The sequence below is a fragment of the Carassius carassius genome, chromosome 9 (assembly GCF_963082965.1).
Source record: "Carassius carassius chromosome 9, fCarCar2.1, whole genome shotgun sequence".
NCBI lineage: Eukaryota > Metazoa > Chordata > Actinopteri > Cypriniformes > Cyprinidae > Carassius > Carassius carassius.
The window spans coordinates 19,510,548-19,536,209 of NC_081763.1; the positions used below are offsets into that span (position 1 = coordinate 19,510,548).

At 39.6% G+C, this 25,662-nt stretch overlaps 2 protein-coding genes across 2 annotated transcripts in view; both read right to left on the reverse strand.

Annotated features, from left to right (window-relative positions):
• Window positions 1–13,714, reverse strand: part of LOC132149220 (deleted in malignant brain tumors 1 protein-like) — a 35,244-nt gene extending 21,530 nt beyond the window's left edge. The window contains exons 1-3 of the mRNA XM_059558243.1: window positions 13,386–13,714; window positions 12,978–13,262; window positions 10,398–10,718 (exon numbers count right to left, since the gene is read on the reverse strand). Of these exons, the coding sequence (XP_059414226.1) occupies window positions 10,398–10,718; window positions 12,978–13,262; window positions 13,386–13,596 (817 nt within the window). The 5' untranslated portion in view covers window positions 13,597–13,714. The remainder of the gene's footprint in view (window positions 1–10,397; window positions 10,719–12,977; window positions 13,263–13,385) is intronic.
• A 336-nt stretch (window positions 13,715–14,050) lies between these two features.
• Window positions 14,051–25,662, reverse strand: part of LOC132148751 (macrophage receptor MARCO-like) — a 57,541-nt gene continuing 45,929 nt past the window's right edge. The window contains exons 3-4 of the mRNA XM_059557445.1: window positions 14,540–14,563; window positions 14,051–14,391 (exon numbers count right to left, since the gene is read on the reverse strand). Coding sequence (XP_059413428.1) covers window positions 14,051–14,391; window positions 14,540–14,563 — 365 coding nt within the window. The remainder of the gene's footprint in view (window positions 14,392–14,539; window positions 14,564–25,662) is intronic.

Sequence of the window (25,662 nt, forward strand, 5' to 3'; positions counted from 1 at the left end):
AGTTATGCATGCAAGGTCAAAAAACACTTTAGTTTACTCAATATACATTTAATTTCACCACATTTCTCAATGATTTTCAAGCGATTCAAATAAAGCATTTCTAAAATTCAGTCTCTCTAAACCCTACATTTCCATGAGTCTACTCTGCTCTGAATGGTCAGATTGCCCAGTCCTTTGTTTTTGGTCTATTGCATACAAAGTGTGTTGGAAACGAAACGCCCATTTCTATAACTACATAACTATATTTACATGAATTATTCAATTTAATTCAAATGTAAATTTAATAACTGACTGACAGCTCCGGAGAGACTGTATAGAGAGAAAATATGGTATCAGTTTTACCTTATAAATTCGAGCCTGGGTCTGATGATGAAAGGTCTAGTTGATCAGACAGAGACTGATTTGCGAGCATGATTGGAGCAGAATGCTTCTCAGTGGTCAGTGTTAACTTAGTTTGTGGTAATTTTAAGATGTGATTGCAGCGTCATTGTTATAATTTATTTAGGTGCATGTGTGGGAACTGTATCAGAATGCCAAGCTTAAATGTCAAGGCCAAGGTTTAAGCCTCTTGCTCTAAATTAGGAGTTAAAAGCTGCTTTGGAGAGAGCTAACTACTGCAGTGTTCCTATTAGCGATCAGCTAGATGTGCCCCAGAGACAGATCCCCTGCAAAGACCTCATCACCTCGTCGAGCATCAGCACAAGACCACAGCAACCAGACAATCATTTAGCATTAGACAAGACCTTTGCACCTGTGTTGCAACCTGGAAATAAACCACACCATGCTGGTATCGTCAGACCAGAGGAGAACTAGCCCCCCGACTGAGCCTGGTTTCTCTTATGCTAATTAGCATATTAATGACGTAAGTGCGTCATATTATCTTGCCCTTTCTGTGCTTATGTACTGCATTTTAATGCAGCCAAAATTCTCAATAAAACGTTTTTTTATTATTATATTTTAATGTTTCTGTTGTCCGACAACGGAATTAATATTATAATGACTGAAACGCGGTCCATTAAGACTACATAATCAGCTCCAGATGTTAATCTCTGCACTAAAATCCTATTCACGACATTGTCTAATGAAATCACATACACATAAGATTAAGACAATGGTTGTACTGTGATTTCGGCTATACTTGCATGTAAAATAGAGTTAGAAGCAACAGAATATCTTTTTTTAACTGAAAGTGCTGCTCCTCTCTGCTCGCTGAATAGAGCAGATGCAGAGAGAGAGAGGCGTGTGCGCGCCCTGGGAGAGAGAGAGATCATGCTCGTGCGGCACTACCGGAGAGTCTCAGAGACTAAATAAGGTGTGTCAAAAAAAAGTCGCTAGATTTGTCGCTAGTCGCTTTTTTGGAAAAAAGTCGCTATGAAGGTCTGGAAAGTCGCTAAATCTGGCTATACCTACTCTTAGAAAAATATGTGCTTTTATGATTTATAAGGTCATCAGTAGTAGGACTGTGATCATTGGGACATACAATTGATGGCTGCATAATTAATATAGATTATTGAAAGTGCTTATTTAATATTGCAGAGAAACTCAATGTGCAGAGTGAGAGAGAGGGGGATTAAGGGAAATATGATAGAGGCAGTGAATGCCTTGATACTTCATTTGATTATTTTGCCCGTCCACAGTCTAAGGATTTTGATTTATTATTTAAGTATAACCCAATTCAAACAACTGAAAGAGCCAAAGAGTTTAGCAGTCTGGTGGACACATGAATTGGGTGGTGGTGACTGCAGCAACAGAGGTGGCCTGGGATGGAGTCAAACTCCCAGTCTGATTTACTGTCCCAGTCCGCCACTGCTTGCCACTGTCGCAATCACTGTCGAGAATTTCTAGGGAGGAGGTATTCGAAGATGGACTAGTATGGTTGGATTGGAGAAGAAAAAGTCAGTTGTCTAGCCAGGCGACCAGAAGTCCGACGGGAGTTCTATACTCACTGCATCGAACGGGTAGTCTAACTGATGCAAGACAGAGAGGTAAGGTTGTGTAGCCGGGAGGCTCTTGCCGACATCACATGGGAGCTCAATATTCGTGGCATGAACGGGTAAGCTTCACTGGTAGTCGGATGGAAAGGCCAAGATTTCTTAACTGGGAAAGCTCTTGCAGCATCTGACAGGAGTTTAATACTCGCGATGTCATACGAGTAAGCTTTGCTGGTAGTTGAACGGAGAAGGTAAAGGTTGGCTCAACCGGGAGCACTCTTGCAGCGCCTGACAGGGAGTTCAATACTAAGAACAATTTGGTTGTCTACAAGGGTAGATGCTGTGAGGATTACTTGAATAATTGTTTAGCAAATCCAATGAGCTGCTTACGATAACGAGTCAGAAATCTTGGTGCAGTCATTGTATTCGAAAATTAAGCGTACAAAAAATAAATCGAATTTCCTGTGCCAGTGTACCCCAAATAGGTGCCATCAATCAGCGATATGGTCATTGTCGAATCGTCATGTTGTCAGCACGTGAGAAGTTTAAATGTTCTGCAAAATCAGTCAACAGTGAAAAACAATAGTAGATTTAATTTAAAGTCCAACGATTTAACCCTAATATGGACATAAACGAACGCATTAAATATGAGGTATTCAAAACAGGTAAGTTCATATATTTGGAGTGAGTTCAGTTAAACTGTTGCATTTCTCATACGCGCTCCGGACCACATGCTTCATAGATGAGACCGACGCACCGCCACGGAAACAAGAATGAGATGCATTCTAACGTAACTGTGGCATTAAACTCAGTTAGTGAGAGCTCTTTTAAAATATTGCACATATCAGATTACCTGTTAAAGTGCAATGAAAAACCTTATATCTGCAAACAATGTATGTCTGTTTGTGGATGGAGACTTCTTCACCGCCTACAGGCTCAAATCATGAAATGCAGTGCTGAAATGGAATAACAGAGCAGTTTGATAGCCGAATTATAGTAGGCCGCCTAATGAGCCTTATATCCTCTTGACTATCGTCGATACGTGATACTATCACTACAACCTAGGATGCATGGCATAACTTTGAAGCGGAGATGATGTGGACTTTTGCCAGAAGAGTACCAAGACCCATGGAATGATCAAAATTTTTATTATTATTTATTTAATTTTTTTTGCACTGTGGCAGTGGAAAAATATAGATAAAGGCTCCTGCGGGAACAAACACTGCTGCAGCAGTGAGGAGATACAGAAAAGGCTCCTGCGGGAGCAGAAACTGCGGCAGCAGTGGGGAGATACGGAAAACAGAGAAGTGAAGGGGAGCATGAGAAGAGGAGGAGAGATAGCTGCTTGGGCCACCTGCGGAGCTTGCTTCAGCTGCTGTGATGTTGGCTGCGGGAAGAGTAAAAGGGTTAGTAACATTTGATGGGGCAAGCTAAAAATGAATGGCTAGCCTACTGTGTTGCCAGCTTAGCAATTGGTTGCCTGATTTGACAATTCCTCAAGCCTTGTCCACATTAGTATGTTCTTGTTGGAAAAGCATCTTTCCTCTCATTTTGGCCTCCGGCCTTTTTAAACGGTCTCCAGAGCGGATACATTTGGAACGCTGTTTTCACATTGTAGTATGGACTGTGGAAACAGAGGCTTTCGAAAACGATGAAGCATGTTTAGTCTAATAAAACATTGTACCAAAAGACATGATTATAGCAGTAACGTTAATTGCAGTTATGTGCTATTCACTTCCAAGCGGTTTCTAAAGATATTTACTTGCCTGCTTTTCGTATTACTGTCCTAAAAAGGCAACAGAAATTTTACTCACACTTGCTGTCCTGCGGCAAAACATGAGGGCAGTTGCATTTTAGATAAATTTTGAGTGATCACGCCAGTGAATGGTGAAATTTGTCCCTAAATAAAATTGGTCCTGCCAGAATAATTGCACGAAACTTATGTCTGTATCATCTCAGTGAGGTTTAAACATGCACGGTAAGGCAAATGTTGTCACAGTGTCTGGGTTGTGTCCCTGGGTTTCCACTAGATGTCCCCCTTTCTCACGGTGTCTGTCACCTTATCACTTCCTGTTCCCTTATTTGGTCACCTTCCTCCTTGTTAGTAATTGATTGTTCCCCACCTGTCTCCTGTTCCCTCATTATCCTTCTGTCTATTTATACCCGGTCTGTCTGAGTCTGTGTTACGGAGTCCTTGTTTAATGTTGAAAGTTTATTCATGTCCGTCATCTTGCCTTGCCTTGCCTTGTCTTTGTGTCTTGTTTATGTTTGGATTTGGATATTCTGGTTTTGACCCTGCCTGGACTGTTTTCCCCTTTTGGATTACCCTTTAATAAATGACTTACCTGCGATTGGTTCCTTCTCCTGTGTTTTCTGTAACACCGATCGTGACAAATGTAATGTCTTTGGACATTAAGCACGCACCTCTATGTCTGGTCTCATTTGAGTAAGATTATTGTATTCCAAGTTCCAGCGACGATTTTTCAATGTATTCAAGGTCATTTTCTCTGTGTTTTCCTATGTATTCTCCAAGTGCATTTTCTTTGCCTCCGAGTGATGGGAGAAACGAACCACTTCAAATCAATTGAACCAGGCGAATCGAATTGAACAAAGCGCTCGAAACACCACACGCTGGTGCCTGCTGGTCAAATCTGTGTAAATGCAACTAAAACAAAGGCTAAAAAAACAGCTTTTGCAAACCCAATGCTTTTTTGAAAGTACAATATATTAAATGCACTCCAAATAATAAAATTCCATTACAAATGAACTGCATGTATAATATGCGAGACTGCTCAAGATATTTCAACATTGCAAATATGAATTCAAAGCTCCAGCAAGATAGCAGGTAAATAATTATATAGAATATTTAGCAGTTTTTCACCCTTTAATTCTTGCAGTTAAGTGTATTTCCCATTTTAATCACTTCTCTTGATACTGGTAATCTATAACATATTTATAATATTTTCTTAAAACTGTATTAATAGTAGACCTATAAATAGTAAAAAAAAAAAAAGAGTTCTAAATGAGTTGTTTATTAGCATATAATATAGATTTTATGCAGTAAAAAAATTAAATGAAATGTCTAATAGGGAGAGTGGGGCAAGATTTGCCATTTTTTGTGGTCCTCATGATAAGGGAAAATGAACCAGTACAATGAAAATTTTAAGAGGTTTCTTATCATTTTAAATGATCAGCATGTGTCTATGACAAAGAGTTCTAAAAAAAATAATGCTGTGTGCCCTGTTTGCCCTAGCTGGGTTAGGGTTAAGTTGACCCAAGTCGAGTCAGTGGGTAAGATGCCCCATCTGGATGTTAAATGACCATTTGACCAAATCTGATTCAAAATCATGTGTAATATAGATCTCTTCGTTGGTAGGAAAATTGGGTCTGTGATAAGATGACAGACAGAGCAAACCAGCATGCTGATAAACCGTCAATGGAGAGAGGTAAGTCGGCGATATTTATACTATGGTATTGATTACTTGATTGTGGTCCACCTGTGTTGATTAGGCTAAGTATCTGACTTGCTTCTCCCGAATCTTGTTAATAAAACATAATTTCTTGTATTCAAAGTTGTTCACAGTGTTAAAGAGATGGATTCTCATTCTAAACATGGCCAAAGTTTAAAAAAATAATTTAGAAGAATGACTGAGCATTTCTGTGCTGAAAATCTTACTCCCGGGTTGGTACAAATTTAGTTTGTTTTTTATTTAAGATCGTGGCTCTAATGACGTAGACAAGAGCGGAAGTCCTTATATGAGCTTTTCTCTCGGAAAAACGGGCCCGTGCACACACATTGACCAGAGGAGAGCGAGACCACGCACATCAACGCGCGTCAAAATCGTCGGCAGCGCTGCATAGGATTTGTTCGAGAATGCTTCCAAATAAGTGCATTTTTGGATGTGAGGGAAAGTTTATCGTGTTCAGCTTCCCCAAGAACCCAGCATTACACGAACAGTGGATGCAGTTTGTTTTTCTGGGGCAGCAACAGAGTGTATATCAAGTGCCTTTGTGTGTTCTGCTCATTTGAGTGACAAATGTTTTATAGACTATTAACAAGGCCCAAGTCGACACAGGATTTGCACATCATTTGCTATTAAAACATGGAGCCGTCCCTGTGATAAAAGACCCCATTCATGTAAGAACAACTGCATCAGATTTCTGTCTTTTGTTGGAAATCAGCACATAAGTGAATATATGTTAATGGAAACATCAAAACATCAGTATTATAGCTCCGCTCACGGCACACCTCCAGGAGCTCGGCTTTTTCAGAAAGAGTCGGAAAGCATTTTTCTTTTATAAATATGATAAAACCAAAGACTTTTTGGATATATGAAGGATGCAGTACATCTCTATAGGTACTCAAGATTAACATGAGATTAGGTGAAACTGTGTTATGTTATGTACCCTTTAAGCACGCACCTCTATGTCTGGTCTCATTTGAGTAAGATTATTGTATTCCAAGTTCCAGCGACGATTTTTCAATGTATTCAAGGTCATTTTCTCTGTGTTTTCCTATGTATTCTCCAAGTGCATTTTCTTTGCCTCCGAGTGATGGGAGAAACGAACCACTTCAAATCAATTGAACCAGGCGAATCGAATTGAACAAAGCGCTCGAAACACCACACGCTGGTGCCTGCTGGTCAAATCTGTGTTAATGGAACTAAAACAAAGGCTAAAAAAACAGCTTTTGCAAACTCAATGCTTTTTTGAAAGTACAATATATTAAATGCATTACAAATGAACTGCATGTATAATATGCGAGACTGCTCAAGATATTTCAACATTGCAAATATGAATTCAAAGCTCCAGCAAGATAGCAGGTAAATAATTATATAGAATATTTAGCAGTTTTTCACCCTTTAATTCTTGCAGTTAAGTGTATTTCCCATTTTAATCACTCTACTGGTAATCTATAACATATTTATAATATTTTCTTAAAACCGTATTAATAGTAGACCTATAAATAGTAAAAAAAAAAAAAAAAAAGAGTTCTAAATGAGTTGTTTATTAGCATATAATATAGATTTTATGCAGTAAAAAATTTAAATGAAATGTCTAAAAATCTGATTCAAAATCATGTGTAATAAATAATTGGTAAAATTTAAATATTTATTTAATAATTTCCTTTTACAGTCATATTTATTTTCTTAAAGTTAACTTTAACAACATAAAACCAACCAAATGGAGTTTAAATTTCAGTATTTAATTATTTGCAATTCTGAAACAATATGTTGAACACTAAAGTTGTAGCCTTACTAAAAACAGACTAAACAGAGAGTTTGTTGTCCATTAGCGACTACAGGTGGAAATATATATCTGATTATAATGTGATAAAAAGCATTAGTTGGGGGGGGGGGATGGGGGGTCAACTAACCCCACTCTCAAAACATCTACAATAAAGGTTGCAATTATTACAGAGTGTGCTGTCCTCTATTTTAATTATTTGTAACAACTGGATAATTTATGTTAACAAGCACCCACCTAGTGCACCTTTTGTGGTTTGGGCCACTGCCCCTCAAAACGTCTGTGCACGGCCCTGGTTTATCTAAACCTCTCTACTTCACCATTGGTCGGGTACTTCCACTATGTTTGTAGTTTTGAACGGAATCAGTCATCAAAGCACAATGGATTGTTGGTAATATTAGCCATCAAAATGTGCACGGATCCCACACTTCAAAAATATATCTGAAATAGTAGACCATTTGGGGATGTCTGGCATATTCTTTTAAACATACTATGCTTTAGGACATACTTATTTTAATCTCACATACCATTTAGGATGGCTAGTATGAACTTTGAAACGCAGGGTTTGTGCTTTCAGTAGTGTCATTCATGGCAGGGCATGCGATTTTTACCTTAAGTGGATGCAATTGAATTTCCCATGATTTTGCATGAAAATCTTTATAAACAGCAAATGTATTATTAAATATTATTAATTTGTATATAAAGTAAATTGGCTGAGAAGATGACTTGTGCAACCAGTATCAGGGTTTTTCTTTGTTTATGTTTTTTTTTTCTTTTTTAAATAGTAGCCTATATTGAACAAACTTGGTGGCCTATCTTTCTTACTGAAATATAATTTCCTGCATGGCAATGTCTTCTTTCATGGAAATTGTGTTTTGTCCACAGTTTCTCCCCCAGCAAAGTTCTCCTTTACCAGCTTTCAATTTATCGGTACATTTTGGAACTAGCAAAAGAGGCATTGGGTGATTTAATTCAATTATAAATAAGCAAAAATCTCCTTTGTCTTTTCCCCTTTTTCATTCTGAATTTGACTTGTTTCATGTCTTATATTTAAAATAATAATAATTTTTTATACCTTATGACAATTTAAAATGAAAAATAAAAGATAGGAGTAATTTTAATCTTGTGCTTTTCTTTTCTTTTTTTCTTGATGTGTAACGTGTTCTTGATGTGTGCCAACCCATAGTTGTAATTTTTTTTTTGTATGAGATATAACCATTTCTCATTTCCCTGTTCTTGTAGGCTATGTATTCATAAGTTCTGAAAAAAAATAAATAAATAAATAACTATAAGGATACGGGACAGAAGATTTGAAAAGACAAACAAAGTTTATTTCAGCATAAGCACACATTGCTAGATAGGTAATGATCACATCTAGGTAACTTTTAAAATTAATATTCGACTGAAATGTTGTAAGAACATTTCAAAGAACGATGTGTTTAAAGAGAACAAAAATAATATCAAAAAGAGTTTGGTCCTGCCTGTTGATTTAATTACAGTGGTGACGTTCTACAATGTTGTCCGTTGAGATTGTTGGTAGTCATGTTACCGCAAATGACTGAGTAATTACTGTCCCAATGTGCAGTGAGCCAGGGAACTTACCAGTGACTGAAATACTGATTCATGAGCTCGGGAGCTAGAGAGCTGATTGAGATGCACCCCAAGTAAACAACTTTTTTCATTATTATTATATAGAATCATTCACATTTATCATTTTACATTAGCCAGGGGGTGGAGACAAGGAAAGGAAGATACAAAATTACATTGAAATGTAAAAAAATTAATAAATAAGCAAACAACTTACACACTTAAATATAACTACTTTGTTACATCAAAATGAGACTTAAAATGGCCTGAAAACATGATCTGTGGGAGTTTTAAGTGAGTAATCAGCTTTGTGAAATTTAAAATAAATCTTCTTGTCTGTCATCAGTGCTTACTGAGTTAGCTTTGATGACTGATGATCCCCAAAATTCAAAAATAGTTAGAAGTTAACTATATATATAAAATAAGCTAAATATAAAGTGTATATATATATATATATATATATATATATATATATATATATATATATATATATATATATATATGTATATTAGTATTAATCTTAACAGCTTTCATAAATGTTATCATCAGATTTGTCTATCACACTGTTATTTACTGAAACATTCACATTGACATAGTCGTCTTCAGAGTCATCAGTGTCTACATTCACATCGTCCTGCTCAGAATGACCAGAGTCCACATTAATATAGTCTTGTTCAGAATCATCATGATCCATGTTTTCATCAGTTTGTACATTTCCATAAACAGCCTCATCATCCTCTTCATTTTTGTTATCATGGGATGTACCGGCATATGTATTAGCTGCAGCTAGAGACATTGCATAGAGAGGGACATAATTACAGGAAAATGTTGAGGATAAAATTAACTTTGGATGAAAGAGTTAAAAATAAAACAGAACACATCATCTGACTTATTTTATAAAATGCAACTCTGTTACCTTTCGTAAAAGAGCACTTCGAATGAGTTTCCTTTTTCTTATGCTTTTGTCTTCTCTTTAGCAGGAGGATGATTATGAGGAGAGACAACAAGAGCAGTACACCTGGCACTGCAGCACCAATGACAGGAAGCAGGGAGGCTGAGAGAGACATTAGGGGTTGAGTTAAAGGATAGTTCACCCAAAAATTCTGTAATTAATTCCTCACCATCACGTCACGTTGCTAACCCACAAGACCTTCGTTCATCTTCAGAAACAAATTAAGATATATTTGATGAAATCTGAGAGCTTTCTGACCATGCATAGACAGTACCAATGTGGAATGTTAATGAAAGGTGGTGAACGCTGACAGGGAAGAGAAGAATTGTTGAATAAAGTCGTTATTTTTGTTTTCTTTGCGCACAAAGTATTATTATTATCGTATCTTCATAAAACTAGAATTAAACCACTTATGCCACATGGAGCATTTTAACAATGTCCTTACTATCTTTTTTGGCCTTGAACGTGTCAGTTGCCTTGCTGTCTAAGCAGGGTCAGAAAGCTCTCTGATTTCATCAAATATATCTTAATTTGTGTTCTGTAGATGAACAAAAGTCTTAAGGTTTTGGAATCACATAAGGATGAGTAATTAATGACAGAATTCATTTTTTGGTGAACTATCCCTTTAAACTTTCATTACCAGCAGTCCAGCTTGTTTTTAGACTCTTACACATTAGTACCTGTGATAGTGATAAGCAGCAGTTCAGAGGCAGATGAATTGAAGGAGCGTGAGGAGACACTGACTTCATAAACACAACTGTAGTTTCCTTCATTTGAATATTCTGCCTCAGGAAAGAAGAAGGAGGCGGAGTGATTGACAGCTGACTCAGTCCTGGTGATGTTTGACCCTCTGAACAAGTGAAAAGAGCCTCCAGGAAACTGGGATGCAGTCGAACAGTTGATAGTGAAACTGTGGCTCCTGGTGATCACTGGCCCCTGAAGCTCCTTGTCGAACCATGCATCAGGAGCACTGTGAGAAATGCTGGGCTGCTGCAAGTTCACTAAAGAACAATAATACATTTATATGGTTTAACAAAAAACGTAACTTATTTAATTAAATAAATAAAAATGATCTAAAATTGTCATGATCCAAAATTTAATCCACTGCCATTTTACAAAATATTTAAATTGCAAAAACAAAAGGTGTCAATACAAAATGATTTCACTGTACTATAGAGTTGTGACGTTCGCGAACGAACCGATTCTTTTGAACGGCTCATTAACATGAACGATGGGAGCCGAGTCGCGGCTGGAGGGGAGCCGTTCTTTCTGTCGTTCTTTTATCCTATGCGTGTTTCACACAGATGCACACAAATGAGCTCCTCCGCGAGACAGAACAGTTGTAGGGGGAGGGGCGCACCCAGCGCAGGCCAACCCTTTATAGCGTGATGATATTAGTTATTAGTTGTGCACGCATCCTTCACGTCCTTCACATCCTGCGTGCCTCTGTCATTGGGTAGGAGCGTTGAAAAAAAAGCTGTTTTGCACAGACATTTATTGCAGCCCACTTTGTTATTGTTCATTGACTTGAAGGGGCTGATGTTTGCAAAGTTTACAGTAGTAATTGTATGTAGACATTTCCATTTTATTTATTCTAACTTTAAATATTTTTTGTTTTCTATCAAAATGTTCTTGTGTGATAACAATGTTCTTGTGTGGAAGTGTTTGTAGTAAAAGCTGTTTTGCACATAAATTTATTGCAGCCGGCTTTCTTTTTGATGTTTATTCGTGAGTAGGTATTGTATGAATAACATAAGTCAACGTAGCTTTACACACACTAGAGGTCTTCTCGGGTCCTAAAAACTGTACCCGACCCGAATCGACCCGAATCACTACTTACCCGAACCCGACATGCATACATTATTTATTTTTAAAGAAAAACCCGACCCGAGACAGACCCGATAAAATTAGACCCGAGTCCGACCCGACCTGACGGCATTTCCTTTAGAACCCGACTGGACCCGAACGTAAACGGCATTTACATGTGCACAGCCTGCAACCATGCGTTTCTCAAAAATGCACTTAACATAGACGCGGCAGTAGGAGTAGCCTACGCGCTGAAGTGCTGAAATGTCAATCACACATGTAACCCATTACGTCCTTTGAAAGTTGGCATAATGTTATTTACCGGACCATACGATGATTAACATTAGAACCACCACAGGATAAAATTTACCGATGGCTGTTTCTCAAATATAACTTTTCAGATTACAGAATAACAGATTTTCAATAAAATATACAAAGTCTCCCAGTCATTGATTTTGACTAAACACCGATGACGACCCTGGATGTTTCTGTTCTACATATTCGTTTTCCCTCACCTTTTTCGCAATGTCTGTTATCGCCTCCATGCTTTTCTGACAGTGTCGCGTATTTTTCAAATTGATTGACAGGCCTGGCTTAACGACAATTCAAATACCGGTACTTGCATTTAGTCAAACATCCATCCACATGATGGCGCACTAGTTCTTGGCAAAGGGAGGGGGGTTGGTTAATGTGGAACTGAGTAAATAAATGCGTTGCGAGGCAACCGTGCTTATAGCCCGTTGCACGTAGAAGCGCTGATTTGCTCTCACACTTAGAAAAAATGAGAGAACGGTGTCATAGTTGTTTTAAATAATGCAATTTTGTTAAATGCCCAACATAGTTTAAAAGAATTCGGGTCTTCTCGGGTCCATTTGGAAAAGGCATATTTATTTTAAATTACCCGAGACCACTAATACCGAATCCGACCCGTGTCCGAGGTACTCGTTGGAGTTTTGGACCCGAACCCGCTCGGGTCTCGGGTCGGACCTCGGGTTTTCGGATCCAAGTGGACCCGTGAAGACCTCTAACACACACACACTTTGTACTAAAGGTAAATCCAAAATAGTGATGTCACTGTCTAAGCAGAGGGATTTGTGCAACCCTATGGAATATAGTCCACACATGACAAATGAGGTAATAATCAATATTTCAGAATAATTCAAACTCAGATATTGGTGTGTGATATCTGAGTTTTAATTATTTGACTACAAATCTCACCTCATCATTCTTCCCAGTGATTATTTCCAGGATAAACTGAGATGGCTCCAAGCTGGCTTCTTAAAACTGACTAAATATTTAAAAGAGCCAAAAGAGACAATGAACAATCCGTTCCTCTTTGAAAGGAACGGATTGTGAAGAACCGGATCCCCTCAAAGAGCCATAAATCCCATCACTACTGTACTAATGCATGTGATTTATGATGTAGGCAATAAGAATAAACTGAACACACTCACCCACAGTGATGGTAACATTTCTGCTCAAAGGTGACTTGATAGTGTTGCTCTGGTAGGAGTATTGACAGCTGTAGTTGCCCTGATGTGAGACGTCTACATTAATGTTGAAAGTGACACTAGATTTATGTTCCTGGGAGATTATAGATGGTCCGTTTCTGAAGAGCTGGAATTTAGCATTAGCATTGCATCTTGGTTTAGGTGTTGTGCATCTGAACTGGATATTTTCTCCAGGAGAAACAACTGAATGTCTGGATGTCAAAGAAAGGGTCGGCATCTGCAGGTTGCCTGCAAAAGAAAAAGTGTATTATTTAAAAATTTAGAAAAATTATGAAAAACATGAATCTAATGTAATTTCTGTTGCACATTTCACCCAAAATAATGTGTGAAGGTGCTTAAGATTTGACTAACCTGAACAAACAACACCAGCATCTTCTCCATGACCACAGTTATGACTTCCTAGTCCATTGTGTGGACATTGTGTGATTGTTCCTTCACTTCCTGAGCATTTAACATTATCCAGCCAGATTCGTTCACTGCCTTGACCAAAGGCAGCACCAGGAGGTGCACTGATGACTGATCCACACTGTAACTGTCTGCACACCACAGCAGCATCATTCATGTCCCATTCATCATCACACACGGTTCCCCACTGGCCATTATAACGGATCTCCACTCTTCCACAGCATGAGTCAGTCCCACTGACCAATCTTATGGCTGGTAGTTGGTTTTAAAAATGTAAGTAATAAGGATTAAAAACATGTTTTTGGGTCATGTGTCTGTTACGCATTAGTTTACATAAGTTTATTATTATTATTATTATTATTATTATTTGGGGCCAAACATCATGGTTTGTGTTTTCTAATCTCTGTGATATTATTTTTACACACAAGAGGTACATTTTCAAAACACTTAGCATGAATTTCTAAACAGATAATCAAAATAATCTGATAGAAATTTAGTACTAATTGTTTTGAAAATTATAACAAAAGTTTATTTAGAAAATTAAAGTAATTAAATGTTAGAATTAAAAAGGTAATGCTAAGAATTATATATTACATACAAATTCAGCAAAACTACAGGGGAAAAAATAACATACCCTGTAAGCAGACAACACCTGCATCTTCAGAATGACTACAGTCATGTTTTCCAATAGAAGGATGTGAGCACTGTGTGAGTGATGATTCACTTCCTGAACATCTCACATCATCCAACAAGATCGGACCACTTCCCTGACCAAAATGAGCACTGGTTTGTGCTCTAACAGCTTTTCCACATCCCAACTGTTTGCACACCACAGCAGCATCATTCATGTCCCAGTGGTCATCACACACTGTCCCCCATTGGCCATTATAAAGCATCTCAACTCTTCCAGAGCAGTCATTATCACCATTGACCAGTCTGATACTATAATCTCCTAAAAAAAAATAACTCCATTATGATACAACTCATCTTACAACAGGCTAAACTTACAGACTAGCCAAAACAGTGACTAGATATGTCATGATAAAGCTGGAATAAAATTATTATTATTTTAAATGAGTGACTAACAGCTTGTTACTCACCAGTTACAGAAATCAGAGCACTGGCTGTTGAGATGAAAAACAGGGACAATTAAATTTACTGTAGACTTACAATTAAAAGTAGAAAATCAATTCAGAATTTATTAAGACATTTAAAAAATATATATATATTATTAGAATATATAAAGGTCACAAACTTAAATAAAATAATTAAAAGTCGAACATTATAAACAAAAATAACTGAAGCAAGGTACTAGACAACTTAAAGGTACAAATTACAGACTTAACGAACAATACCCAAAACACATTGTGGAGCGTTGAAAGGAGCTTTTCCCCATCCGAAAACAGATGATAAATGAAGGAAAAAAGGCAACTGTTACAGCAGACAAATTGTATATAAACAGACAATTATATCGTGATAAGGACTTTAACCCCCTGGCTTTTCTAAACCCTTCATCCTCATGTCAATAACTGCTAATGTCATAAACTTATAAACATATATATTACCTCACACCTCCTGTACCTTTATATTTCTCTCAAATTTAAGATGCACTTTTATGTAGTACCTATAGGTCTTGCCACAAAAAATGTGCCTAAAGATCCTTGCTTGCGAACAGAGATAGCACTTTGGTGAAAATGACAGATTCATATTAAAACATTTCATTTTGGAGTCAAGTAAACCCTAAGCAGCAACTTCCAATGAATCATTTTTGTTTAGGGTTTTTAGAAGACAATTTAAACATTCCCCATACCTGATCCTAAAATAAAACATGCACATCCTCACTAAGATCCTTGGCCCAAACAGTTGTTATAGATAAAGGTTTGTATGAATGTTCAAGAAGAAAGAGATAGATAACTGAAACAGAGAAGGGAGATTCCTCAGAGGGAAGGATTAGTTTGTGCAAAGGGTGAATAGGCAGTTGAGAGTTTCAAGGCACCCCATATGCCCATAGGGCTGATCTAATGCGCAAATACATGAACATCCCTCCATGTGGAGAGGAGGTGGGTTAAAATGGGACCAAACTGAGATTTACACTAAGCGCAACCCCCGAAAAAACAAGATGCTTCAATTTATACGGATAAACAATAGATTCCTCACTTGCTTTCCAAGACACAGAAGCATCAGGATCAAACAAAACTGATAAAGAGCAGATGAAAAAGGCTTGAGCATACAGTCTAAAGTTGGGAAAAGGAAGACATCCATGTACAGTAATCTACTTTGGTGTAAGGTTGTCAGTTTAATACGACGACGTTTCCCATCCCATATATACCGTGAAACACATGCATCAAGTTTGTTCCAGTAACCAACCGGTGGAGCGAGAGGAATCATGGAAGAAAATAAATTAATAATTGGGATAACATTCATTTTAATCACTGATATATGAGCCTGAAGAGAACTGGGAAGATGAGATAAATTTTTCAAATTTGAGGATAATTTGGCTAGAATACTATTATAGTTTTTTGAGAGAATTTCCTGAAGGAAAGGAAAAACATCTATCCCTAAGTTTTTGGAAGTATGGAATAGATACAGGAAGGGAAATGTAATCAATTTTAGAATTGAGGGGAAGTAGACATGACTTACTCTGATTCATTTTAAACCCAGAGAGAGATCTAAAATGGTCAAATAAATCCAACACATGAGGAATAGAATGTGATGGCTTCTCCAAAAACAATAAGATATCATCGGCAAACAAAGAAATATGATGATTATTATTCCGTATTTATATTGGAGAAATAGTTTCAGATTGTCGGACCTCTTGAGCTAAGGGTTTCAAGGATAGGGCAAATAACAGAGGAGAAAGAGGGTAACCCTAGTAGCTACCTCGATAAATAAAGAATGGGTTAGAGCAAACAGAACCTGAGAACAGTGGCTGCTGGATTGGCGTACAAAACTTTTATCATATTTATAAAACTCGATCTTAGACCCAGATGCTGTAAAACTGCCCATAAATAGTTCCATTCTAGCTGGTCAAAAGCTTTCATTGCATCCAGAGATTATACTGTTCAAGGGGAGGACAAACTATTAGTTGAATCAATAATAGGGCTTGGGCGTCGTGACGTCATTACTTGGTGTGGCCGCCATGTTGATGGCCTCCTTTACTGCTACTCAGACTACTGCGCAGTGTTTAGACGTACTCCCTGTCAGCCGTTTGTCTTAATTTGATTAATTAAAAATCAATTTCAAACATGGTAAACCGCTGCTGTATTGTGGGGTGTAATAGCTCAACACATAATCGCCATGGGGGAAAAAAAGAGAATGGATTAACTTTCCACCGCTTTCCTGCTTGGAGGTGCGACCACGGATACCATAACATCTGAATATTTACTTTATATAGCTTAAGTCAACATTGAACATAAGGGAAATTTCCCTGGTTACTCATCCAAAATACGGGAAAATTTAAAATTCATCTTTCTGTTGCTATCCCTCTGCTGATATAAAAAAATTCGTACTACAAGAATGCTGCATTAACTAACGTTAAGCGAGTTGTGAAGCTAGGTCTAACGTGACTTTGCTTACAGATTGGTGTGAAATCGTGCTCTCACAACAACCACGCTATCTAAAAAAGCCCAACAACACCACGCTAAGGTTGCTTTCAAGTAAGCAAAATTATGCTTTGAAAACATCTGTTTTGCTGGAAGGGCAAGGGGTAGCAACAGGACAACAGTACAGAGATCTACAGATCCGATGGAAGGGCTAACGAGATATTTTACAGGAAAATACTAAAACGGGAAGACAGCGGGAAAAGAGCTCAAATACGCGAGAACCCCGGAAAAAAATGGGAGGGTTGACAGCTACTAACTACACTTTTGAAACACTTGTTTGTGTTGTTAGCACTAACAGTTACTTAACTAGCAGCTATGTGGAGCGTAGCGTAGCGTTTTCTTGATTTCTGTACACTGTTTGTCGGCTTTATGATCTGCAGCTCCTGAACCTATCTGTTTGTGAACCACACATGAGACTCCAATGACTTCTAGGTGTAGGTGCTCACAAAACAAACAAGGTAGCCGAAGATATCTATAATGCAAAAGTGCGGCAGCAAGTCGTGTCAGGGTTCTGTCACTTCAGTCTAGTGTTATTCATAGTTTTGTGACAGAGCCCTGATACTCTCCTCATGTCATTGTTTTCATGTGAGCGTGCGGCTTAGTTTTTACTGGCTGCATGCCGTCTCGTGTGAACACACGGTTTATGAGCTTGCTCATTAGCTGCGTGTTTGTGTCTATTCAAGCACATGGCTTGCGATTGGTTTGCTGGCCATGTGCTTGTGTTTTTTTGTTTTGTGTGAGCACATGGCTTTTGTCTTAGTTCCTATGTGCCATGTGCTCTCGTCAATTGTCTTGACCCCACCCATCTTGTTACCTGATTATTGATGTAATTTTCCCCACATGTGTTCCCTCGTTATCCTCCTCATTAGCTCCCTATTTATTGTCCTTGTGTTTGTAGTCTGGTTGCTAGTTCGTCGTCAAATATTTGTCTGTGAACATCGTGTCTTGCCTTGCCTTGCCAGTCAAGTTTAGTCTGTTTTCCCCTACGGGGTAGTTTTTGTTTGTTTATTTTATTATTACTACTATTAAAGAGCCCTTCTCTCTGCATCATTGAGTCCTCGCCTCATCCCTCTACCCAAACCCTGACAGTACGAACTAGCCAGTATGAGGACTCAGCGGAAGAAGGGGTTGCACCGTCCACCAGCCTCCACTCTCTCCAGCCCCCACTACCAGCGCATGCTCCAGTTTAAGACCTTGATCTCTCTCCATCAACAAGGGACTGGTGTGAGGGATTTTGCCCTGGAGTTCAGTGGTACTGCAGAGGGATTGGAGTTTAATGATGCGGCCCTCAAGGACCTCTTCAATTACGCCCTTGATGAGCCTCTCAGCTGGTGGAGAATGAGGGGGCTGGACCACCTGTCGTTTGGGGAATTTGTGGAGTTCGTGGCACGTTCCCCAGCTAAGGAGGCTGCAGTGCTGCCTGTGGTGCCCGTCAAAGCTGCAGTTCCCCCTATGGTGGATGAAGGAGCTGCAGTACCCCCAGAGGTGACTTGTGACATTGCAGAACCCCTAGAGGTGGCCGAAGAGACTGCAGCGAAGACGGAGGAGGGGAAAGAAGAGGAATGGCTCTGCCCCGCCAATGCCAGAGGTGCCGGATGAGGCTGCAGTGCCCCCAGAGGTGCCGGATGAGGCTGCAGTGCCCCCAGAGGTGCCGGATGAGGCTGCAGCGCCCCCAGAGGTGCCGGATGAGGCTGCAGCGCCCCCAGAGGTGCCGGATGAGGCTGCAGCGCCCCCAGTAGTGGGCGACGACATTGCACTGCCCCAGTCTTGGAGACGGAGGAGGAGGAGGAGAAAGGCTTCCTTCATCCCACATGGTCCGGAGGCCATTCAGGAGCCCACTGCTGGCCTGGAGGCCATTCCAGTCATGCCCAAGCCCCTTGCCCTGCCGGCGCCGCCCAGGTCCCTTGCCCTGATGCCGGCGCCGCCCAAGCCCCTTGCCCTGATGCCGGCGCCGCCCAAGCCCCTTGCCCTGATGCCGGCGCCGCCCAAGCCCCTTGCCCTGATGCCGGCGCCGCCCAAGCCCCTTGCCCTGATGCCGGCGCCGCCCAAGCCCCTTGCCCTGATGCCGGCGCCGCCCAAGCCCCTTGCCCTGATGCCGGCGCCGCCCAAGCCCCTTGCCCTGATGCCGGCTCTGTCTAAGCTCCTTGCCCTGATGCCGGCTCTGTCTAAGCTCCCTGCCCTGATGCCGGCTCCGCCCTTGATGAGTGCCTTGCCGGTTTTGCCCTTCCTATCTGCCGGGGTTCCTGTTAGGCCGGAGCCTCGCTGGTCTGTTCCTCCAACACCGCCCTGGTGGTCTGTCGGGGTTTCTGTTAAGCCGGAGTCCTCTTGGTCTCTCCCACTGGTTCTGCCCTGCTGGTCTGCCCAGGTTCCTGTTAGGCCAGATCCTCGCTGGCTCGTTCCTCTGGCTCCGCTCTGGTGGTCTGCCTGGGTTCCTGTTAGGCCAGATCCTCGCTGGCTCATCTCTCCGGCTCCACCCTAGCCCACTGCTGGGACTCCTGGACTGCCTGAGCCTCCTTGGCTCAACCATCCCGCCCCTCCCTGGTCCCTTTTAATAACTGTTTGGGTTTTCCTGCTAGGTGGCGTCCCTTTTGAGGGGGGCTAGTGTCAGGGTTCTGTCACTTCAGTCTAGTGTTATTCATGGTTTTGTGACAGATCCCTGATACTCTCCTCATGTCATTGTTTTCATGTGAGCGCGCGGCTTAGTTTTTACTGGCTGCGTGCCGTCTCGTGTGAACACGCGGTTTATGAGCTTGCTCATTAGCTGCGTGTTTGTGTCTATTCAAGCACATGGCTTGCGATTGGTTTGCTGGCCATGTGGTTGTGTTTTTTTGTTTTGTGTGAGCACATGGCTTTTGTCTTAGTTCCTATGTGCCATGTGCTCTCGTCAATTGTCTTGACCCCACCCATCTTGTTACCTGATTATTGATGTAATTTTCCCCACATGTGTTCCCTCATTAGCTCCCTATTTATTGTCCTTGTGTTTGTAGTCTGGTTGCTAGTTTGTTGTCAAATATTTGTCTGTGCACATCGTGTCTTGCCTTGCCAGTCAAGTTTAGTCTGTTTTCCCCTATGGGGTAGTTTTTGTTTGTTTATTTTATTATTACTACTATTAAAGAGCCCTTCTCTCTGCATTATTGAGTCCTCGCCGCATCCCTCTACCCAAACCCTGACAAGTCGTCGTCGGTGCTCCACTCTTTGTTGGAAATTTCATATGGATCCAATCTGTTAATAGTGCCGATTTTGTCCACATACCGGTCCCTGGCATCCCTATTTAGCATATCACTGTAAATTCCACAACCTTTTCACGATTTTAACATGGCCACCACGTCCCAGAATGCAACGCGGGGCCCAAGCTGCATAAGTTATCCGATGCGGAGCAAAATCCTTAAATTGCATTTCAGATGGGCCCGACCTTTTTTATGCCCCTCGAGCCGGGCTTCGGGCCAATTTTCACATCATATAGTTCAGACGCGGACCGGGCCTCCCGCATATTTTAGGGGCCGTTCACATATCGCGTCTTTTGCGTGCTCAAGTTCATTATTTCCAATGTAGGTGCGAGGTATGCACGCTCATAATGGAAGTGACGCAGTCACGACGCGTTCGTTTTTTCCAGGCGCGTCCGCACCGCATCTAGCTAAAAACATCTTAACTTTTCAGAATGCCGCAAGTGCACCGCGGGTCATGTGACAAGAACTAACCAATCAGCTTCATCCTTTTCCATAACAACGTTGAAAGCTCAGCCAAGATGAAGGAACAGCTGATCATAGTTGTATATGGATTGCCATTTTGAAATAAATTTAGTAGCAGAGCTACTGCAAGCGATTTTTAGAGCTGCAAATCCATTTATCCTTTGCTGAAATTTCCGCGTCTTCATGGAGAGAGCACGTCATGGTTGCTTAGCAACGGCAGACACTTTAGGCCTTGACTTTTCCTTACTTTTATATTTTATTCATCCATCAATTAGTGATGAAAAGAATTGCCACGCTGGTGGAAACAACACGAGACCGTGCTACCGCGACTGTCGCAGCTTGACTGTGTTTATTGTATGCAGCGCAGCTGAACAGTTCTGCATTCAAATTCACGCAATAGGCTTAAGCTTGCTGCAAAGCACTGGCAAAAGTAATTTCCATATATATACCAATATATCACGTGCTCCGACACGCAGAAGCGGTTTCTTTTCAATTAACCTTTTAAATCGGATCGCAAATCACACCAAACTATTCGTTTACGACATAGACAGTAGAAGAAATGGACACAGCGACCCCATTGGATTCAACGGAGACAAGTGAAGTCAATTAGAAGCACACACTTCCTGGGGGTCGAGTGTACTGCGCAGACTCAAACTGAGCTTGATGACGTAGATGTCACGTGAGCAACCTGTAAGTCTTCTAACCGCTGTGCCAAGAGAAATCTGACTCACCCACCGAATCTTCCAGAGAAGGCGAGCGTGAACAGGAGCAAATTTTGGTAAGAATTCTGATTATCTCCCTTGACTTTATGCCTCCGCGTCCCCCTGATAGCCTCATAGACAGTAAAAGATTTCCCGCGAGCTTCTCCTCCTGTCCATACGGTAATTTCTCTACTGTGCGACGGAGAGTCACTGGTTATGACACAATCGTTAGCCTATTTTTTACAAAAACTGCTTCTACAGCACCATAACGTAAGATACAAGGTAATTGAGCCTTTTATACATTTTCGCGTTTCTTTAGAAATAATTAATGGACAAATGGAGTCTTTAAACGCCTCAGATGTAAAGTTATTCGCTGTCAAAGTGACGCCAAAATGAATGGGAGTCAATGGAATGCTAACAGCAGGTGGGGGTCCGCTAGCCAATGGCGGCGCCCAGGGATGCTTCAAAAAAATATGAAACTCTGCCCCCCTGGTTTATGAATTAGAATGATCCAATTGCGGCTGTTCTTGAGTCGACAACTCACTGATTCAAATGAACCGTTTAGTGTGAGTCTCCAGTGAACTGAATTCACAAGTAAGAACCGGAAGATCTTGTGAGCGCGTACGTGCGTGTCTGATGCTGTTAAAAGTAAGTTATTAATGTTGATATTTAGGATTAATTATTGTAACTGAAAATCATATTTAGGTCAAATACTAAATCTGCTGTAAAAAGTGATCTATTTAAGCCGACTGTAATGCTTGAATTCAGATGATGCAGACTGTCTCTATCTCTTAGGTAAAAAATAAAAAAAATAAAACACGAAACATTAAAATAACGCAGATTAAATAAAATAACTCATGCACGTTCAAATTCCGTAACGTTAACAGTTTTATTAAAATGCTACATATGCCCTATGTGACCTCTGCTTTTATATTGTTTAGCAACAGTACACATTTTTATATTGTTTGGATTAACTAGCCGAGTAGACAAATATGAATGTTTCTTCATAACCATACTGGAAATAAGTAAATATTGTTAGCTGATGCTAACTGTCTAGCTAACAAGCTTGCTGGTGCTAAGTTGAGGTAATTTAAAAAAATAAAGTCCAAATATTTTTATTTAACCACCTATATAGATTACATCTGGGGGAAAAAAAGAAAGGATTTGATGTTCAGAACATGGTAACTACAGTAATTATCAAAGTGGGAAGTGATGTCCTCTGGGGGCATTTGGCCAGGGGGTGTTTTTACACCACAGACAAGGTTTAAGAAGGAAAAAAATCAGTATGAAGATATAATTATATTTTCCTTAAAATATTTTTCCTAACTTCAGGCCTTATTCTCATGTCATATGTAACTTTGATGTTCTGCAAAACAAACTTTAAAAAACGTTTTTCTTACTGGTGAAAATCAGATGGTCAACTCTGTTTTCTCTCAGGTACATCACAGTGTAAGCTTCACAGTGAACATGACTCTCATCAATGTAGTACATATCATATAACCATATAACAACAAAAATATATCTTGACTTTATATAGTGGTTATTTTGAGAAAATCTCAGGTATTTTGAGAAGTAGGATTATAAAAAATATGTGTTAATATAAAATTAAATTAAGTAGCCTATATAAAATTGCTAAATCTATCTTTCGATACTTTTTTACTTAAGTATATATAAAAATTGAGTTCTTTTGTACTTTCACTTAAATGAAAGTGAAAAAGGAGTACTTTTACTTTTACTGGAATAATATTTTATTATATGTATCTGTACTTTTACTCAAGTACTTGATTTGTGTACTTTGTCTGCCACTGCTCACTGTCTGCTGCTGGCCGTTTGGTTGTTACTTAAAAAAAAAAACAACAACTTCTATTTAACAAACAAAAAATGCTCCAAAAGTTTTTCTAAATTAACTAAATAAAAAAACCACACAAAATATAATCACTTTGCTATTACAAACAATTTTAATAGCTAAAATGGTACAACCCGAATTCCGGAAAAGTTGGGACGTTTTTTAATTTTTAATAAAATGAAAACTAAAAGACTTTCAAATCACATGAGCCAATATTTTATTCACAATAGAACATAGATAACATAGCAAATGTTTAAACTGAGAAAGTTTACAATTTTATGCACAAAATGAGCTCATTTCAATTTTGATTTCTGCTACAGGTCTCAAAATAGTTGGGACGGGGCATGTTTACCATGGTGTAGCATCTCCTTTTCTTTTCAAAACAGTTTGAAGACATCTGGGCATTGAGGCTATGAGTTGCTGGAGTTTTGCTGTTGGAATTTGGTCCCATTATTGCCTTATATAGATTTCCAGCTGCTGAAGAGTTCGTGGTCGTCTTTGACGTATTTTTCGTTTAATGATGCGCCAAATGTTCTCTATAGGTGAAAGATCTGGACTGCAGGCAGGCCAGGTTAGCACCCGGACTCTTCTACGACGAAGCCATGCTGTTGTTATAGCTGCAGTATGTGGTTATGCATTGTCCTGCTGAAATAAACAAGGCCTTCCCTGAAATAGACGTTGTTTGGAGGGAAGCATATGTTGCTCTAAAACCTTTATATACCTTTCAGCATTCACAGAGCCTTCCAAAACATGCAAGCTGCCCATACCGTATGCACTTATGCACCCCCATACCATCAGAGATGCTGGCTTTTGAACTGAACGCTGATAACATGCTGGAAGGTCTCCCTCCTCTTTAGCCCGGAGGACACGGCGTCCGTGATTTCCAACAAGAATGTCAAATTTGGACTCGTCTGACCATAAAACACTATTCCACTTTGAAAGCCTTGGCCCACAGGACACGCTTCTGGACCATGTTCACATATGGCTTCCTTTTTGCATGATAGAGCTTTAGTTGGCATCTGCTGATGGCACGGCGGATTGTGTTTACCGACAGTGGTTTCTGAAAGTATTCCTGGGCCCATTTAGTAATGTCATTGACACAATCATGCCGATGAGTGATGCAGTGTCGTCTGAGAGCCCGAAGACCACGGGCATCCAATAAAGGTCTCCGGCCTTGTCCCTTACGCACAGAGATTTCTCCAGTTTCTCTGAATCTTTTGATGATGTTATGCACTGTAGATGATGAGATTTGCAAAGCCTTTGCAATTTGACGTTGAGGAACATTGTTTTTAAAGTTTTCCACAATTTTTTTACGCAGTCTTTCACAGATTGGTGAGCCTCTGCCCATCTTTACTTCTGAGAGACTCTGCTTCTCTAAGACAAAGCTTTTATAGCTAATCATGTGACAGACCTGATATCAATTAACTTAATTAATCACTAGATGTTCTCCCAGCTGAATCTTTTCAAAACTGCTTGCTTTTTTAGCCATTTGTTGCCCCCGTGCCAACTTTTTTGAGACCTGTAGCAGGCATTAAATTTTAAATGAGCTAATTAAGTGGATAAAAGTGTAAAATTTCTCAGTTTAAACATTTGCTACGTTATCTATGTTCTATTGTGAATAAAATATTGGCTCATGTGATTTGAAATTCCTTTAGTTTTCATTTTATTAAAATTTAAAAAACGTCCCAACTTTTCCGGAATTCGGGTTGTAGTATAAGCTGTTTAGGGACTGTTTAGCGGTTCAAATCAGACACTACAGCATCCCTTCATTCAGACACGGTGAAAGATCTGATTAGAATCAGTGTAGAATACACTGAGCCATGAGATGTTCAGTTTGAAGCCCTTAAAACACTTAATTTAGATTTTCTTTTAATTTTCTTTAAGTTTACATTTCAGCTCAGTGAAACACTTTAAGCACCAACACTTTTTCAGTAAGTTACCTTTGTGCTTCAAGTAAAGAACATTATGCTGACCAGATTGTTAGTTAATAATTTAGGAAAAAGGTCAATATTGCCTATATGGACATCAATTTAAACTTGTTTTTGAACTTGTAATACTGCTGTCTTAAATGCGATGCGGTCGAAAAATTTGGGTGCACCTAACTTTTGTGCTTTTCTTAGGTGCACCAGTGTAACCAGTGCAAAAAGTTAGTCTAGAGCCCTGTTTAGCATATAATTTATCATCAGTCCCTATCAAAGAGAGTGGCCGGTAACTAGAACAAGTCAGATCTTTATCTTTTTTTAACAAGAGAGAAATAACAGCTATATTAATAGATGGGTGAAATGCACCTTGAATAACTGAAAAATGTATCATATCTGACATGAAGGGGCCTAAATCTGACCAAAATGTAGTAGTAGTTAAAAGAGTGGAAAGCGATTTTAATGT